The sequence below is a fragment of the Charadrius vociferus genome, unplaced genomic scaffold (assembly GCF_000708025.1).
Source record: "Charadrius vociferus isolate BGI_N301 unplaced genomic scaffold, ASM70802v2 scaffold324, whole genome shotgun sequence".
NCBI classification, from domain to species: domain Eukaryota; kingdom Metazoa; phylum Chordata; class Aves; order Charadriiformes; family Charadriidae; genus Charadrius; species Charadrius vociferus.
This window is the reverse complement of record NW_009648041.1, coordinates 5,043,012-5,060,563: the sequence shown is the minus strand read 5'-3', so window position 1 is coordinate 5,060,563 and position 17,552 is coordinate 5,043,012. Positions and strand designations below refer to the sequence as shown.

The 17,552-nt window shown below is 46.5% G+C and overlaps 1 protein-coding gene across 1 annotated transcript in view; it reads right to left on the bottom strand.

Annotated features, from left to right (window-relative positions):
• The window catches only part of CADPS (Ca++-dependent secretion activator), a 200,043-nt gene that overhangs the window by 107,703 nt on the left and 74,788 nt on the right, over positions 1-17,552 (bottom strand). The window contains exons 7-9 of the mRNA XM_009883625.1: positions 8,049-8,160; positions 3,681-3,820; positions 1,531-1,597 (exon numbers count right to left, since the gene is read on the bottom strand). Of these exons, the coding sequence (XP_009881927.1) occupies positions 1,531-1,597; positions 3,681-3,820; positions 8,049-8,160 (319 nt within the window). The remainder of the gene's footprint in view (positions 1-1,530; positions 1,598-3,680; positions 3,821-8,048; positions 8,161-17,552) is intronic.

The window sequence follows — 17,552 nt, the reverse complement described above, 5'->3', positions numbered from 1 at the left end:
CGCTAACTCCCCCACTTCTGTGGACATTTTGACCCCATTTGGAGTACAAAACGGGCACATAAACTGTGGCTGCTGATCATACTTGGTTATTGGAATAAGTACTCAACTGTTCTCTCCAAATAGGCTCCTATTTACATGCATCACGCACATCACAAATCCCTTTTACCTCCCCAGGATGGATTTTCTTACCTGCCACATCACTCAGCGCTATGGAGGCCAGCAGTGATGGACAAACGGGGAATGCCATTAAGCATCCTACTAAGATAGTTGAACTTGGAGTAATAATTAACTCAAAACAAACTGACCAGTTTACACCAGGTGATTTAGGACCAGAGTAACCATCTGTGTAAGGTGGGAGATGGACTGCGCGGACTCCTCCCCTTACCAGCACACAAGCATCCATCCCGAACGTGGAGCCTGGCGCTTCTGGTTTAGACTGCCTCTGTTCTTACACACGGGCAAAACCCCAGTCCGTCTGCGGCAGATCTGCCATCTGCTTCACCGGCAATAGGATTTCACCCTCTGACATGATCGCTTTGAACCTGTGCTGGCCCAAGATCTCAGCTGGATCCCACGTTAATCCATCAGAGCACCTCTGTCTTGCTTTCGTCACAGGACCCCGCACAAAGCTTTTATTTCTCAAACTTGAAGACAACATTCCCTGGGGAACCCAGAGAGGAGGGAGAGAGAGACGGAGCCAAGAGGACTCTGTGCCTTTATCAGATTGGTGTGAAGACGGAGCTGCTCAAACTGGGGCCGCATGTTTCTGTGGCCAGCGCAGTGGTTTCAGCTGCCTTTGGGAAGTTGAGAGATCTACACACCAAGTACCGACCAGAAATATTTAGGTCACAGAGGACATCTTCCTGTTTCCTTGAAATTCTTAATCATGGTCAAATATACAGGTTTACTGAAACTGGGAGGGTAGAAACTGAGAAAAGAAAAAAGGGAAAAACGAAGAAAGGAAGAAAGACGTCGCAAAATGATCGATGAGAGCTGTAGACCATGAGAGACAGTAATGAATGTAAAGGCAAGATAAATGTCAAGAACGATATGCTGACTCTGATGTAGCCAGTCATGAAACTTCTGTAGATTTCAATGGACTTCAAATTTTACCTGGAGGCTTAAGAGGGAACATTTGCACCCAAGTACCTCCAGCCAAGACAAACCGAGCTTCCTCCCCATCTCATTAATTGCTCACTAAAACTGGTTGTCCGTTTCACCAAGCATTCATGTGCATCAGGAAACTCGTGACAAGAGGTCTGCAACTGGAATACCCTTGAGAAGATGTATACATTCAGAAAAAAATCATGGAATCATAGAATTCACATGCATCAGGAAACTCATGGCTAGAGGTTTGCAACTAGGATATGCTTGAGAAGATGTATATATTCAGAAAAACATCCATGACTTAAGAGATACTCTATGCAGAACCACAGCTTAGCAGCAATTACACAGCACTGAAAATGGCCACAGGAAGCACTTAAATATTTCATGTTGTGATTGAAGATCACTTCTAGTTAAATTTGTTACCTGGACCAGGACAAAGAATCGTTTCTTCCACCTCTTCCAAACATTTTTACCAATGGCCCATAAATACCTAGGAGAAAAGAATAGGTGAATTCAGTCCACAAGTGACTATATGTTGTTCTCTTGCTTTTCAGTATGTTTTCTTTACACCTAGAAACTGAAGCTAATGCACAAGCAGGAGTAATTACAAGAGTCTTAAGTTCAGCAGCATTCATGAATGTGTTTATTTCTAGCCTGAGCAAATAACCTGTAAAGAAAGTGACACAAAAAGCTCCCAGGTTCTTAATGCTGCACAGTATTAATTCTCTTGTCCTCTTTGTCTTTCACAGCTTTCTCAGAATTTAGAAGCCCTTTAATGCCAGTAAATAGCTATGACATGGTCAGATGGGTGAAAAATACATTTGAAACGGAAGAATTAAGGGACATAAACCCCAAATGTTGCTTTAAGCCTTCACAAAAACATTTGGCTGAGGGGAACTGTCAGAGGGATACTTACTGCATCAAAACCAGTACCCGGGATCCCAGTACACACTGGACTGACTAAACCAGGACACTTCACTGAACAGCTTAAGATGAATTCCTAGAAATAACTTGGCTGCAGATATTCAAGCAAACTGAATAATTTCTAAGCAGTGAATTTATTGTTTTCTACAAAGGAAGAATTAACTTTTAAAATTAATGTCAAAATTAGCATTTAATCTCCGTGATGAAGCGGCCGCTGTGACACTGTAATACAAACACTGGCAAAAATAGTGGCAGCACCAGACTAATAATAACCAGAAGGACATTATTCAGCATTAATATGCTTTATGTATCTTTATAATTACTTTAGTTCTGGCTCAATAAATAGAAATACAATTCCTTTTCGGTTGTGCTAGTGGTTCCTTATGCCAGAAGAGATCCAGCATACTCCTGGTGAATGTTGAAGCCACAAAACTCCAAACCATGCTAACGTGGGCACTGAGTCCTTGGCTAGTTCAAGAACAGGGCAATAATTGTCCTTTTTGCTGCTGCCGCTAACATCAACAGAAAGACAATCTCAGCTCTGATAGTAAGTATTATAAACCACACAGTTTTAAGCATCATCTTGTAAATCAAATGTTAATTCAAGGAAGCCTCAGAAAAGCCAGAACTGCTCATCCCTGTTGCTACCAGCTGAGGTCAGGGAAACAAATAAGACAGGTGAACTGTCCTTTCTTGCTTTTGGTGTCTGTGACCGTGGTGGAAAAATTAAACTTCACATGTGTCTGATTCACATGGCTTCACATTGGCTCTGATCTCATCAGCAGAGAAGACAGGAGGAGGAAGAGAAGGAATCAAAAGAAAGATGAGTGATCCAAACCATCTCATAATGGATTGAATCTAACAAAACACTATGAAAATAAAAATGAAAAACAAAGTCAGTTTTATAGCACTAAAAACATACCAAAGAAAGAGTTAATCAAAACAGTGGCTTTCCTGGACAGTTTCTATTTTTTTATCACATCCTCAGCTCTGAAGAGCAAACAGAGGAAAGCCTTGCCAATGCTGTTAGCCATTAGCCTCAGATCTTCCCACGGATGATCTAATTTGTAATTGCAGGGCACAAAGGTAGAAGCCAGGGGTGGTGGTAAGGGGTCCCCCAGGCCCCAGGTCCTCTGACACTCACGTCCGGAAGGGAGAGGTTTCCCTTTTAACCTTCCAGATCATTAGTCCTACACCAGGCAACCGCCTGCTCCAGGCAACTGCTATTTAATTGTGCTGTGTATCTCTGTATAGATAATGATGATGACACTGGAGTTTATTTCAAGCGGAAGGTGCTCTGAGAAGTCAATACAGGGAAACACAGAATAACTTAGGAAATTATACTATTCTCAGTAAGAGAGTCAGACAGTTCACCTATTATTTCCTTACAGGAAAAAAAAACCAACCTAGCAATTTCCTGAGGAATACTGTTTAAGGTTTAAACTATTTGGCTGCTATGCATTAAAAAGACGATGCTACCAACATAGAAAGTGCATTATAAATGACTGAACTAATGCCATTTTTATACTTATCTTTCTTTCAACCTCCCATGAACTTGAGAAAAAGTTTCTCTTCCAGAATCTTAAAACCAAGAAACTTTCTAATGCACATTCATAACAAGTTGAGTTCAGACCGAGACAAGCGTTTACCCAGAGTGCTTCATGTTTTGAGGCTTATCCATTCGCACGGCAAGCTTGATCTTCAGGTCTTGATCCGGGCAGTTTTTGGAAACAGTCATTTTGTGCCACTCTGATTGCTTTGGGCTATTGGGAGTAGGGTGGAGAACAACCTGCAAGTGTCAAAATCAACAATGTTAAAGGTAAAATTATTCACAAAATAGGTTTTAATGGGGAACAAAAGCACATCAGATGAGCTACCCTTCCCCTAAAAGTCAGTCTGGAAATTTCTATTCACCTCAGTGAGGATGGCTTTTTAATTGCTTTTGCAAAGTACAGTTTATTATTTTGAGATTAGTTCATATGTTCTTTAGCTCCTCTATCTATGGTGCCATTGTTCATGGGGTTGTGCAGAACACAACTGCATTATCAGTTCCCATCATCTAAGGAGAGACTGTTGTAAACAAACTTGCAACTGCCAGGTAAATCAGACTAGAAGTGATGGTGGACTAATGTGATTAGCAAACCAGCAACAGGTTTTTTGCTGAGGTTGCCCACTGGAACTGCCCACATTCAGCCTTATACAACTCAAGTCAACCTTCCTGAAATTTCCCACGTGAGGTGTGATGTTTCGAGGGCTTAGAAAACTCTACCTAAAATGGTTCATCTACTGCTACTATCAGGTTGTAGGGAAGCTGGCTTGATTTTTTGCTTACTGTTAAGACTGGATGCAGTAGGCAAAATTTTAGGTAGGCTGGTGTGTCTGACTGCACTACGACAGCAGATAAAACCTCCATCCCATGTCATGACATCAGTGGCTGCAGGACTCTCTGCTTCCATTTCATGCAGTGAAGAAATGATGGGACGGTCTCCAGCTGGGGTAAATCAGTGCAACGACAATGACTGCAGTGGAGCTGTGCAGATGAACACCAATGGAAGCGCTCGGCTCATCAAAGAAACTGAAAGGCTCCCAAATGTGAGTAACCTTTCCTGATCATAACTGTGCTTTTCCACTCACCCATTACCCCTACAAAGCAGAGCAGCTCCATCAGACAGCGAGTCACAGAGTATTCTCCCAGAACTACACCACATCCACCATCTTCTCCTGGTGTTACCATATGTGTCTTTTGAGGTGGCTTAACCCTCTCCCTCCTGCGCCCATTCCTCTTCTGGTGCTTTCACCCTCAGAGGTGACTTTGCATGGCACAAATTCATTCAAGTCTCCACTGTCCTGTAGTGAGATGACTCTCCTTTAAATCCATTAACCTTTACGCAAGCAAATTATTTTACAAATGGCAGCATTCACCCTTGTTATTTAATGTGCTGCTATTCCTTGCTCATGCTTATCCGTGCTCCTGCCAAACTCCAGCCCAGACTATAATCTTGTATTTCTCTGCTCTTCAACTTTACTGCTGAGTCAACAACCTAGGGGCTGTTTTCCACCAAAATATCCTTGACGCTATTACCCTCTGATGAATGGTTTTACAAATTATTTTATTGCCTCCTCCAAAGCCTGAGGTTAACATCAGTAGATTCTCATCTTCACCCTTATTCATCAACATTATCTATCACTTCTTTTATTGAATTAGACTAATGCTTTCCCTGGCAGGAATCTGAAGCTGTTATTAGTTACATAGATAACTGAGCAACAGCAGTGTCTACGGCATCACTCTTGGAAAAAAACAAAACACATTTTAGCAAATCCTGAAGATGAACAGTGAGTCCTCCACGTGGGGTGTTGTTAGAAACAGGGATGGACCCAAACTGTGAGCAGTATCCAAGGTCCCCCACTGCAAAGCAGGCCATGCAAGCACATAGACTTGCACTAAACCGCACCTCTCAGCGAGGCAGCAGCCACTCGGGGAGCTGTGGATGCTCTCTACTTTGATTTCTAACTCTTTTTCATCAAAAGGCGCACAAACTTTGCTCAGTGGTGTTGTAATTCATGGCCCTTCCCCTCTTTGCTCTCAGTAGATGAAGTCTTGGCATGGCTGAAATCCGTGGGAGCCTTGCCACCGGCTTCAATAGGGCCAGGATGTATTCCCATGCCTTCAGCTGCCCATCCAGCAGTTCAGGGCTTGGGAGCATTTTCCAGCTCTGTCTTTGATAAAAGTGGTGAAATGAGGAGTGCCGGCCGGTTGCCAATTTAACACTCGCAACAGAAAGTGGGCATTGTACACGCCTGGCAGAGCACAAAGCCGCCTCTCAAAGGGTGGCTGAGCATGGGTGTTTTTGTGTATAAAACCTGCTTCCCTCCTCTGGCCTTGCAGACAGGTTCATGCCCACTCCAACAGCTGAACCAGGGGCTTAACACGCTCCCGGTTTCATTATTTCATTAAAGAAGAAATCCTGATGCAGCCTGAGCAGACACGCGTCATCTCCCGGCCGCTCCGGGCACACCGAGCATCCCTTTGAAGTGCGCCCGACTGAAAGCGCTGGTGGCCACGGGCCAGGGGAAATCACTGGCCGGCTGCCCGCGCTCGCCGCTACTGGCCCACGTCCTTCGGCCCAGAGAAGCTCAGAGCCGAGGGACGGCTTCCCGCTGGACCGGGAATTAAAGCGCATTGGCAGGGCTGGCTCATCAGCATTTCAGGGCAAGAGGGGTTGCTCTGGGGCCTGACGTCTTTCTCAGAACAACACGCACGGCTAATTGCTTCCCGAGACCAGCAAAGTCAGCACCGCTCATGGCTGCCAGTGGAAACAAGACTTACAAAGCAGGCGGGTCTACAGCGAGCGTAACCACACAAGGGAAAAAGCCCTGAATGGCGTCACGGCCGGCTGGGTGAAAAGCTCTGCTCAGCACGCTGCAGCACATAAAGGCAGCTGTTTGAAGAAGAAGGTTTTGAAAATAATCCCGAAAATATTACGATGCTGGGCAGCAAAGCAATGGCAGGTCTTCCACTGGGAGCCTAGTGGGGTCACCCCCTTGGTCAAAAGAGAAGGAGAAAGGAAGGATCAAGGTGTGGGTGAGGAAAGTCTGAAGGGGCTGTGACTCTCTTTGAAGAGAAGATTGAGAGGAGAAAAGAAGGGGTAGCTTTGTCTTTCTCTCTCTCAAGTGCAAGAACAAAGGATGTTACGTGAACGTGAAAACACAAACAGTTAAAATGAACGTAAATTACATGAGACGAAATCACACGCAGCACTCTCCACCATATATACCTAAATTAAATCAACAGCTCCCTAGGACCTGAAAGAACCTTTGGCACTTGTATGAACAGTATGAACACAAAAGCTCGTTAATTAGGGAAAACATTGTTGTACAGACAGACTCTCCTGTGTCAAGGCAAAAGCAGCCATGGAGTTAGCAAGAAACATCCCAACAGGTTAGTCCATAATTGGAAATACCATACTTAGGCTTGCCACAGGATCAGTGGCTCTCTTGGCCATGGCTTTCTTGGCCATAGCCATGTAGACATGGCGGAGAGCAAGGTGTGCTGCGGAGCCGGGCAGACAGAGCCCAGGTGCTCCTGGAGATCGCTCAGGCCACGCTGAGCCGTGACACGGGAGGTGCCAAGCCCATGTGTAAGGTGCAGCCTCTCTTACCCTGAACTGATTTTCATGGGGTCTTCACAACGTTGACCTCCCACCCCTGAGAGCTGTGGAAGGCATGGCACTTATGCCTGGGGCCAACACAAACTACACAGCTGCAAAAATTCCATGGAGACAAACTGAAGCGTCCCAAAGCCACAGGAAAGTGCTGTCCGCAGATACTCTGGAGCTGTGGGCTGCAGCGACGGAGGGCCACCAGTCCCAGGGCGCCGGTTTAGGGACCACAGGTGAGGGGCAGAGCTGGGGTGGGAAGGCAGGTTCTGTGGCCAGTACCCTGGGAACCTGAGCTACTAACACTATTGGTGGGGGCAATAACCCCCATGTTTCACTCCCCAGTCCAGCCCCACCGAAGCCACCAGTTCAGCCACAATCCCCAGGGGAAGCCAGGATTTGAAGCCCTTTGCAGTGGGTACTGCAGTCAGCGCTTTCAAATGCTCAAACCGTGCACCGGCTGCTCAGCAGATATGAGAGCAGCTTAAGGCTCCCTTGCCAAACTTAAATCCCTTCTTTTTGCTTCAGCATAATCCCCTTTTCTGCCTCTGGAATGTCCATTTCCGTAAGCAACTTCTAAGGCTTTCCGGACTGCCAATATCGCACACAAGACCCTCTGCCTCTGCTCAGCGCAGGCACAGCCAGCTGAAATGCTGCCACTAGAAACTCACAACAAAGACAGCATGCGAGATGCACTCCTTTCCAGCAGTGGAGAGCTTGCTTTCCCCCCGCCCCCCCCACCTCCTGAAGCTTGGCAAAAAAGCAGAGCATGTTGTGCTCCAAAGATATTTCCGTACAGGAGAGATTTCTCTAGAAAAGCAGGGCCAGAAGGAAACATTATTAAACTCAAAATCTCCTTACCCTCCCAAGCTCTTTGTCCTCCAGAGCCAGCACTCCTGTGCTCTCCGTGAACAGCTTCACCTTCACCGCAGGAAGCGCGTGTGTAGTTGTGAAGTCTCCTTGGGTGCCCCAGCTGTGAAAGGAAGGACAAGAGAGATGTTCAGCTCCACTGGCAGGTCGGCAGCGCTCCACCTTGGGCGTGCAATGGTTAACCAAAAATGTCCTCTCTGGCACAAGCAGAAGTGGCTGGGCTGTCTGAATGACAAGGGTATTAATTATCTTCTTAGGGAAACGTGGGACAGATGTTTGGAAAAACTATGATGGTGTTTTGGGGGGAAAAAAGAGAGTATTTCGGAGCAGCATGAAACCAAATTTAAGAGAACTTTTTTATTTAGAAAGAACAATATGTCTCCTGCAGCGACAGCCTGTGTAGTCACAACAGAGTTTGAGGATTGAGGACATCTGCACCTAGGACATCTGTAATCACTCATGCCTCTACTCTTCTCTTGGCTCATTAACTTCTCCTTTCCAGGTTGATAGTGAGGTTTGCTTTCTCTGAAGAAACACCAGTCTCACCTGGGTCCTCTTTTGAGTCCCTGCCCAGCCCAGGTTTAAGTTCAGGCCACCACATCTAGAGTAATCCTAGTTTGCTGGGACTGCAGAGCAGGACCCCGGCTCCTTGGGGATGGGACAGCAGAGGCCACCTCTGCAACTATGCAATGAACCAAGACCACCATCTACTATTTGTACTCCGTGAGTCACCCCCCGGCTGGTCCCATGGCTTAGAAAGCTGCAATATAGAGGCTGAATGACCCACAGTATGAGAAACCCCCACTCTAGACAGGCACGTTTCCAGATGACACCTCCAAGCTCCTGCAACCACAAGCTGCCCGAGTGCGCAGAGGACATGAACTCATTCCACGTGGGACCCTGCAAGCAGAGGGTCCCAGCCACAGTCTGCCGACACCTATGGCCAAATTGCCATTTTAAGTCTCAGACGGGGAGCCCACCCCGCAGCTGACCTTCCTCGTGCGAATGTGGGAACCGGAGCAGCCCTGCAGCCTGGAGGGAGGTCTGGTGATGGGCATGAGCACGTCACGCTAGAGGTTTCCTCTCTGGCCCTGGACACTTGGGGAAGCTTTGAGGACAGAGCCACAGTTTGATCACAGCCCATCACACTTTGTTTCAGGGACTTGTTCCCCTCCCAGCGAGCAGCGTGCTGCAGATGGAGCTGCTGCCTGGTGACACCCATGAGGGCTCACCTGAGCTGTGCTGGCGAGCATCCTCCTGGGGTTCTCCTAGAGACAGCCAGACCTGGCACAGCAGTCAGCTTTCATTTAGAGAGATCGTAGAAAAAAGAAACCTGTGACACACCAAATCCGTTCAACATCCTAAGGGCCATGGCTTTTCAAATACTCTGATGAAGAGCCTCCACAAGCGGTGCCACTCACACCAGCATGTCAAATTACCCACCTGTGCTAAGGTTTTTGAGATACAGGAAAATGCTCCCCTCTGGCAAACAAGCACAGACTGAAGAGGGTCACGGAACAAAAATTAAGTGGAACTTGAACTAATGCCTATTTGCAAGCTTTAAACAATTTTGAAAGTAGCAGAGAAGAGAAAAAAAACCCACCTTCTACGGTAAGGGGTAAAAAGTCATGATGCTCTTACGTTTGACATTTCACAGCTGTGTTTCAAGCTTTGTTTCTACAGCTTAGAAAGTTTGAAACTTATTAAAATAAAGACAGACAGAAACATCAGACAGAGCGAAGCACTCCTAAAACAGAGACCAGCTCAGCAAAAGATGAAGAGCAGAGGAGAACTGGGGAAGAACGCACCACTGCAAGGAGGATGCTCCTGAGCATTTGACCATGCAGCAGCCCAATGTGAAACTAGCAGATAAAACTGCTCTTTTCTTTTTATCTTTACCTTTCTCTTTGTTGTTTTATAATTCATTGTAAGCTAGATTTCTGTGTTGTTCCCAGAGACCCTGAAAATTCATCACACTTCAAAACTCATGCAAAGCGTACAGGAAAGCTTGAAGGATAATCACAGACAAGGTGTTTTTTGTAAACTAGAAGAAACCAAGAGCATGCCATGAGAAACACCTCCAAGTGATGTGACGGAACACACACTGCAACCTAAAACACTGCAAGTCAGATGAGAGATTATCCCGTATCTCACTTATCACTTCTATTCACCCTCACGCTATGAACGACAGTTTGTTATTTTACGCTGTCCTCAAACTAGATCCTCTGCTGAAGAAAGGCAACTCCCTTGAAATGACTGGGGAAAGGCTCAGATGACATACAGTCCAGCGACCACATGTTCTTCAAACATAAATACCAAACAGCAGGTTTTGCATTTGGAAAGTTGTTGGGGAAAAATAATTTACTCCTTCCTGTGCGCAAAGAGGATGGGTTTATGCTTTACTCTCCACTGGCAAATCTTGTCCAACTGAGCTTAGCAGATGAGCGTGTTCAGCACAGAGCTGATTAACGAACTCTGTTTCTTCACCAGCTTTGCTCTGAAGTTTCTTCTCCCAGTGTCACTGTTCCACGTTTTATCTTTTATGACAATGCATCAAACTGCCACCGGTGCCAGGGAGCACAGGTTTGGCATAAATTATCTACAGCACTACAGTCCAGTGAGATCCCCAATATTGCATCTTTTTCAGCTACTTAATAAACATTTTAAACATAAGAACTGAGAAACAACCTTATTTTCTAATTGCAGCTTCGGGTCACAGGTTATGTCTTCTCTCTTAAGAAAACCGCACTGTCAGCAGCAGGGAAAGAAGGAAGGTAATCTTGCTTTGAGTAAGGGGAAAAAGTAAGAAAATATCCAACCTTACACTGTGTATTTTGACAGCATCTGCTTTATAGAACTCATATCTCTGTTTACTATTAAAAAGCTCTTATTTGCTGAAGCATTCCCAGACCATATGTTATCAACAAATGTTACTAACCAAATACAAACAGTAATTTTCATTAGGTTTCCTTCATGAGAACAACATTAACCACAAAGGGAATAAATGTTTCAAATGACAGTAAACATACATAGAAAACCCTTGACAACACCGTGGTGCTTACATATTCATACCCCCCAAAAGCCCTGAAAAGATCCGCGTCAACAAATGGAGACCCTCAGAAGTTGGGTTTTGTGCAGGTTGAAGCCTGCGGTGATGTCATTAGTTGCCATAGCGATGCTCAGCATAAGGCCATAATTCATGTCACTGAAACATCATTTGTATTCAATCTAAGTACACAGTTTATCTGTGCTGTGTATTAAATTATTGTTCAGAAAATTAGCTCTGGACAGTAGTTAGGTATTAGGATCTTCTGAGGGACCAACAATGTAATGGTTTCATTTTCACGTTTAATAATTAAGCAGGTTATCTCTGTAGGAGTTTATTTGTTGGCAAAGTGCCTTGAGACCCATTCTGGACAAATCTCACCAAGTAGCCACACTATCTTGTCCCCATATCACAGAGTTCATGCTGACACTTCAAAGCAATACATCTGCAAATGAGGACAAATAACGCCATTGTGGCCAAAAGGACACTTATCTCTCTGTCCCTCTCTCTCTCCCCCTCTGCCACAAAAAAGATGCACGCAAGCAGAAAAATCCTGACAGTACTTTCTCAGTTAGGACCATTTTAACTATCTGAATCCCACCTGAAACGCTCAGCCCGGCTTTTCTTATTGCCCAGTGTATCCCAAAGCCTGGAGCTGACCACGAAATGCTGCCGTGCATAGGGACTTTGCTAGAATTATTGCCCCATTTATGGCATCTCTGCTGTTCCTGTGATATCACTAGGATCTACTTGCATCTCCACAATTTCTAGTTAGGCATCAAACTTCGGACGAGTAGCTAAACTCATAGAATCATAGAATGGTTAGAGTTGGAAGGTACCTTAAAGACGATTTAGTTCCAACCACAGGGACACCTTCCACGAGACGAGGTTGCCCAAACCCCTTTCCAACCTGGCCTTGAACACTTCAAGGGACAGGGCAGCTGCAAAGAGCCAGAGGATGAGAGATGCCTCAGGTGCTAACTTGACAAATGCTGGCCCTTGTTTTACCTTTTACAGCAAAATAAGTAGATCATCACTGTGGACTTTGTGTCTACGGATTCACCAAGAGGTGCCATCACAGTTACAATCAGCTGAAAGCGCTGAGATTTTTTTCTCAATGAAACATAAAATGAGGCATATCCAGAGGGTGTGAGTGGATAACAAGGGAGGAAGGTCACCCTTGTCCCCTGTTACCTCCATGGGATTGCCTGACACAGAACACATGAAAGATGGGCTTACCTGTCTGATTTTAGGAGCATTTGGGAGCTCTCACAGGCATTGTCCTTACTGGCACATGGAGGGAAAGCGATGCCATTGCTGATGCAGGTGCCAGGCTGCTCACACCAAGCTGCTGTCAGCTGTTTCAAGCAACACATTGGCAATCTTCTGGCAAACCTTCAGGTTGATGCTACTCAGCCCTTCCCAACTTACAGACAAAACAAATAAGACCACCTAGGCTCCTCACCTTGTTGCTGTACCAAGATCTTACCCTTTCCTGCCATAAAGTCACTGCAGAAACAACTGTCTTCATCCTATGGATGTGAAGTGCTTTACATCCTGATCTTTGGCTATAGTCTCTGAGAGCTACCAAAATGCAGACACAGGGATAAGAAAGTCAAATTAATATGCAGCCAAAAAAGACAAAATTATTCAAATAGCATGGCGTTATGTTACACTGTGTTATTAAAAAACTATTTGGGATATGAATAAGGCTTGAGCAAAACCCTGCAATGGTCCTTCTCCTGACTGCACTCACATATTGCATGAAACCAGGCAGCAAGGTCTCCCACTCCAGCTGTTTTCCTCCATGATAGCCCACTTACATAGCCTAGTCTACAATTTTCTCAGCTGTCCTTGACAGACGTTGACTTAATAATTTCTATTCACCTCTAGTGTGTAAGTTCCTGTAAAGGAAACGTCCCAAAAGTGAACATACATGTTAGTATCCAGGAGAACGTATTAAATTCTTTCATTCATGTACTGTTGTCTCTAGCAAGTCCGCTTAGCCCCTTCCTACTTTGAAACAGCGACCCTTCTTCCATCATTGCTCTTGTAACTTCATCTGGCCAGAACATCAATGCCTGTGATTTCTATAAATAACGAACAGGAGCAACTGAATTATATTGCTGGGTCATGAATCAGACCTGCTAACCGGCTCGGCCTGGCGGTAGGCTAACACAGGAGCAGTGGGAGAGCGACGCGCTTTCGACAGGGCTGACATTTGAACATGATCTATGACCAATTCTCATGGGCTTCAACACTGCCAGAGGACACCTTTCCTCTCTCTCCAGGTATATTTATTGAAACGGGTTTACTTGCCAGCTTGCACGGAACTAACGGGAAAAAAGCAGAAAATAAAAGTAAAAATGTGTATTAAAGGAGAGCTACACTCTTCCCTCGGTGGGTTCGCTCCAAGTGTGCATTACGCTCAATGCAGACAGCAGTATCCCAGGACACGGCCCCTCTCTGCAGCAGATGCTGCCCTTCTGCCACGTCCCCACAAGTTTACTGCTTAAGTTAACAAGTCCTGCAGAATAATATTCCTGCACGTGGGTCAGATCAGCACTAGTTTATTGAGCCACCTGCTCAGAATCGCTTTTCTGCTGTAACCGAATCAGCAGCAATGCCCGTCCCCTCCCAGGCCAGGAGCGTGTCCTTGGGAACGCAGAACATGGGATGCTGCTGTCCCCATCCCTGCAGGGACATGGCCACCTAAACCCGGTGCCACCCGCCCTCCCGCAGCAGCCAGCTGGTTGCTTACGGAGGCAGTGAGGTCCACCTGAAAGGCCTTTAATACACGTGACCGCATCTGGGACAAAATTTGCAAGACCAGCTTAACCTCACTCGCCATCCTCTGCCGCCAGACTGGGATGCAGTGAGAACAGAACAATGGGCTGGGACGGCTGCTTCCCGCGCGCGCTGCCGGTGCAGGCAGGAAAGGGTTGTGCTTCATGCACTTCTCTTCATCCTCATCCCTCACCTCTTCTCTCCTGGCATCCACACCAGCCTGTCTGTGTCCCTCCTGCTGTATTTGTAGTTGGGTCTCCAAAGCGAGGTGGGATGGTGGAAGGAAGCCCATCAAGAGGGTGGCACAGACAGCAGCCTGAGAGACACTGCCTGTTTTTTGAGGAAACACATGTCGGCAATGTCACCTTTTGCTGGATCACTGCTTCACCTTGTGCGGTGTGATGCTTTTAATCCAGCCGTGGTTTCTCGGCTTCCCGCAGTACCTGCTGGAGCTGGATCCCGCTCTGAGGATGGAGAGGTCTGATCCCGCTTCATTGCTGGCAGACCGAAATGCTGCATACAGTCTTGATTTAGTTCTTCCAGAAATCTTGCCTAACAAATGGTGGGTTTCTTCCTTCAGCCTGCTCCTCCCCTCCCAGAAGAGACCTCTCCAGGGAGCAGCCTTAAATCTTGGGCCATAAATCATGTAAGCCCAAAGCTCAAGTACTGGGAAAAACAAAGTTAGAGAAGCAGCACACCAGACACCCACCTGACCTACCTTCACACAGCCGATGGAGTCAGCTACACCTGTTTCTCTAAAGTGATGTTAAGGTGTGTTTTCTTCTTAGATATTTCTCGAGACACCAGCAACAATGAAAATAAACAGGTTTTAAATGTGTTTAACAGTTAACTGCATGTGAAAAAACTTGCAGGAAAGCTTTTTGCTTTATTCTCTAACACTTCACATATATCAGCTATTCAAAAACATGCAACATAAGTTGACGACCAAGATTATGGTTATCGGTGATCTTTCTGAACTTCCCTTGCCCATACTCCGAGGCTGCAGTTCATTATAATGGAGCACACACAGACTTACTCAGCCCAACAGCAAAACCCGATGCAGGGATGACATTCATTCCACCGGCTTGAAAACGCTCGTTTCATTTTCAGAAATGGGTATTTGTGAACTTCTAGGAACGACACAAATGAGACAATGCTGCCCATGTGCTGAGCCCTTCACAAGCAGGCGTTGGGAGCAGCAGGCTCCTCTTTGGGAGCAGTGCTGGTGAGGCACCAAACTGGCAGGGGATGTGGCAGCACGGACGTGTCCATGACGCGTGGTGGAGGCAGTGCTCACACCTGCACCAGCTGGGTCACAAAGCAGTAATAAAAAGAACTGGGGCACCCCGAAGCCTTCGGGAAGATATGTATTTTTTGCAGCTCTCGTGGGTAATGGCAATGGATAATAGGTTTTTGGTTTGTGCCTTTGGGATTTGAAAAAACCCAAAGGTAATGGAAGAATTCAGGTTTTTCTTTCAGGGTCTCCAAGAAAACCCACAGGCTGGGTCACGCAGCTGGAGACCCATGGGGTGCGGCTCCAGTGGGGAAAAACCCATAAACCACAGCCAGTTTGGGGACAGTGATGAACTGGTTTACAACTTATTGCAGTAGGACTACAAACCTCGATGGAGGTCAGCTGAATTCTGCTAAGAAACATAACTCAGTGGGCGACACACCTTCTTGAGAGATATCATTATTGAAAGATAAGAAATTACTTAGTCAAAAACCAAGTAGGGGGTAAAGACACCAAACAAAGAAGAAATTGCAAGCTACCTGCTCTGCAGCATTCACCGAGTGCATCACGCTGTGGATGAAGCATGGGAGGTGTCGGTTCCTCCCACCAGCAGCAGCCATCCACTGGCAAAAGACCAAGTCATTTAATCCATTTGGTGGTTTTTGTGGGACTGAGTTTGGATTCCACACGCTGTAGAGGGCCTCAAATAGTACTACGGCTCCAAGGAAAGGATTTGATCCTTAGCTATCAGGACAGGATGCAGAGACACAAGACAGCACAACTGCGGAAAACCACAAATTTAGGGGACTGTACTACCACGTACACGTGCCCGTGTCACCTGCCTTGGGCTTAGGAGAGCTCTAATTAATCGTCAGTGGAGTCAGGCTTTAATTTGCCTCATCCCAGTTTAGAGGCAGCAAGCAGACGAAATGAAGCCTGCCCTAAACTTGTCCCCATCTTTCCACTGCTGTAGAGGGGTGCTGGCGGTGACTGCTGCAGGTGCACAAAAAAGATCTGAAATTAAAATCTCAAAGAATATAGATTGATGCAGAGAAACTTCTATGTTTCTGCTTGTGCGAAAATGTCCTGGGCTAGGAAACTCAATTCAGGTGCTAAGAAAGGCATCGCTCCACTCCGCCTGTAGAAACAGACCGAGAACAGTTTGCATCTGGAACACGGCTTGATTCCCACGAGCTGCTGAGCCTCCTCTGGGATTCCTCCCACTGTAAAAGTTCAATGTGTTTACTCACCTTCAGAACAGGATAACCAAAGCCATCAGACACAGATTGACAAGGCAGCCTATTTTTGTTCACATTTGTTTCCTTCCTCCCTTTCAGCCGACAGAACAGCCTTTCAGTCCCATCCCCTCGGAAGAAGCTGAGTTGAAGTGGGAGCGACAGCACAAACAGATTTGATTCCTCCTAGACCTTCCTGCGCAGACCTTATAATGACGGTAAAACCTGCTGCCACCGACGCAGCTACCGTGCGAGTGACCGACAAGTCTTCCCCGACAAGACAGAACCCCTGCAGCAGCGGCCGGCAGCAGCGGCTGTACCTGCCTTCCCCTGCAGCTACGGAACGCCAAGTGAGGCCACGTCTCTGACATCTGCTTTGACGGGACAACCCAAGGGCTCTCTGAGTGAATCCATCATTTCCTGTGATGTCCTAATTCCTGCCAAGCATATAATATTCCCTCCGCTAAAAATACATCATCAGTAATTATTCTGCTTCCGAAAAGCGTGTGCATTTACCCAAAAAACACCACTGCAGAAAGCACTGTGCTGTTACGCAAAAAGTTGAGCAGACACAGCAGGTCCCTAAGGACTGGGCTCCTCCTAGCAACAGCTAAGGATGCCTTCCAACTGCTGGTGTTTCATGGACTGTCCATTTTTCTTTCCCACAGCTCTGAGACACGCTGTGACTGCCGTGCCCGCAGACACCATCTTGCTTAACATCATGCAGCCAGCAGTACCAGACAGCTGATAAAAGGCACCATCTCTCCTTCCAGGAGCCGCAACTCCCACATCCTCAAACTGGCTACCGCAACACTGCGACTGCCGGCTGAGAGAAATATGTCTAGGAGAACATCACATCTGCGTCTGAGCACACAAGGTGCAGAAGGAATAGGGTAAAGCTGACGGAGACTGCAGCAAAGCAAAGCCTGCAGAGGTCTGCTCTTGATCTGCTCGTGGTTCACAAGCAGTCCCCGCAGACCCCGTTCCCGTGCCAGCACCGTGTCTGGCGGCTGCCAGGGCACCGCAGCCAAGAGGAGCTGCTGAGGCCGACGGCACAGCTTTAGGAACCCAAAAAAAGGGATGATCTTCGCTGTGCAGAAAACGCAGAGCTTGATTTCAGCGCGAAGTGTTTCCTAAGCACAGCTGATACACAGGGGAAGTGTCAGGGGGAAGTTGTAAGAAGGGATGGGAGG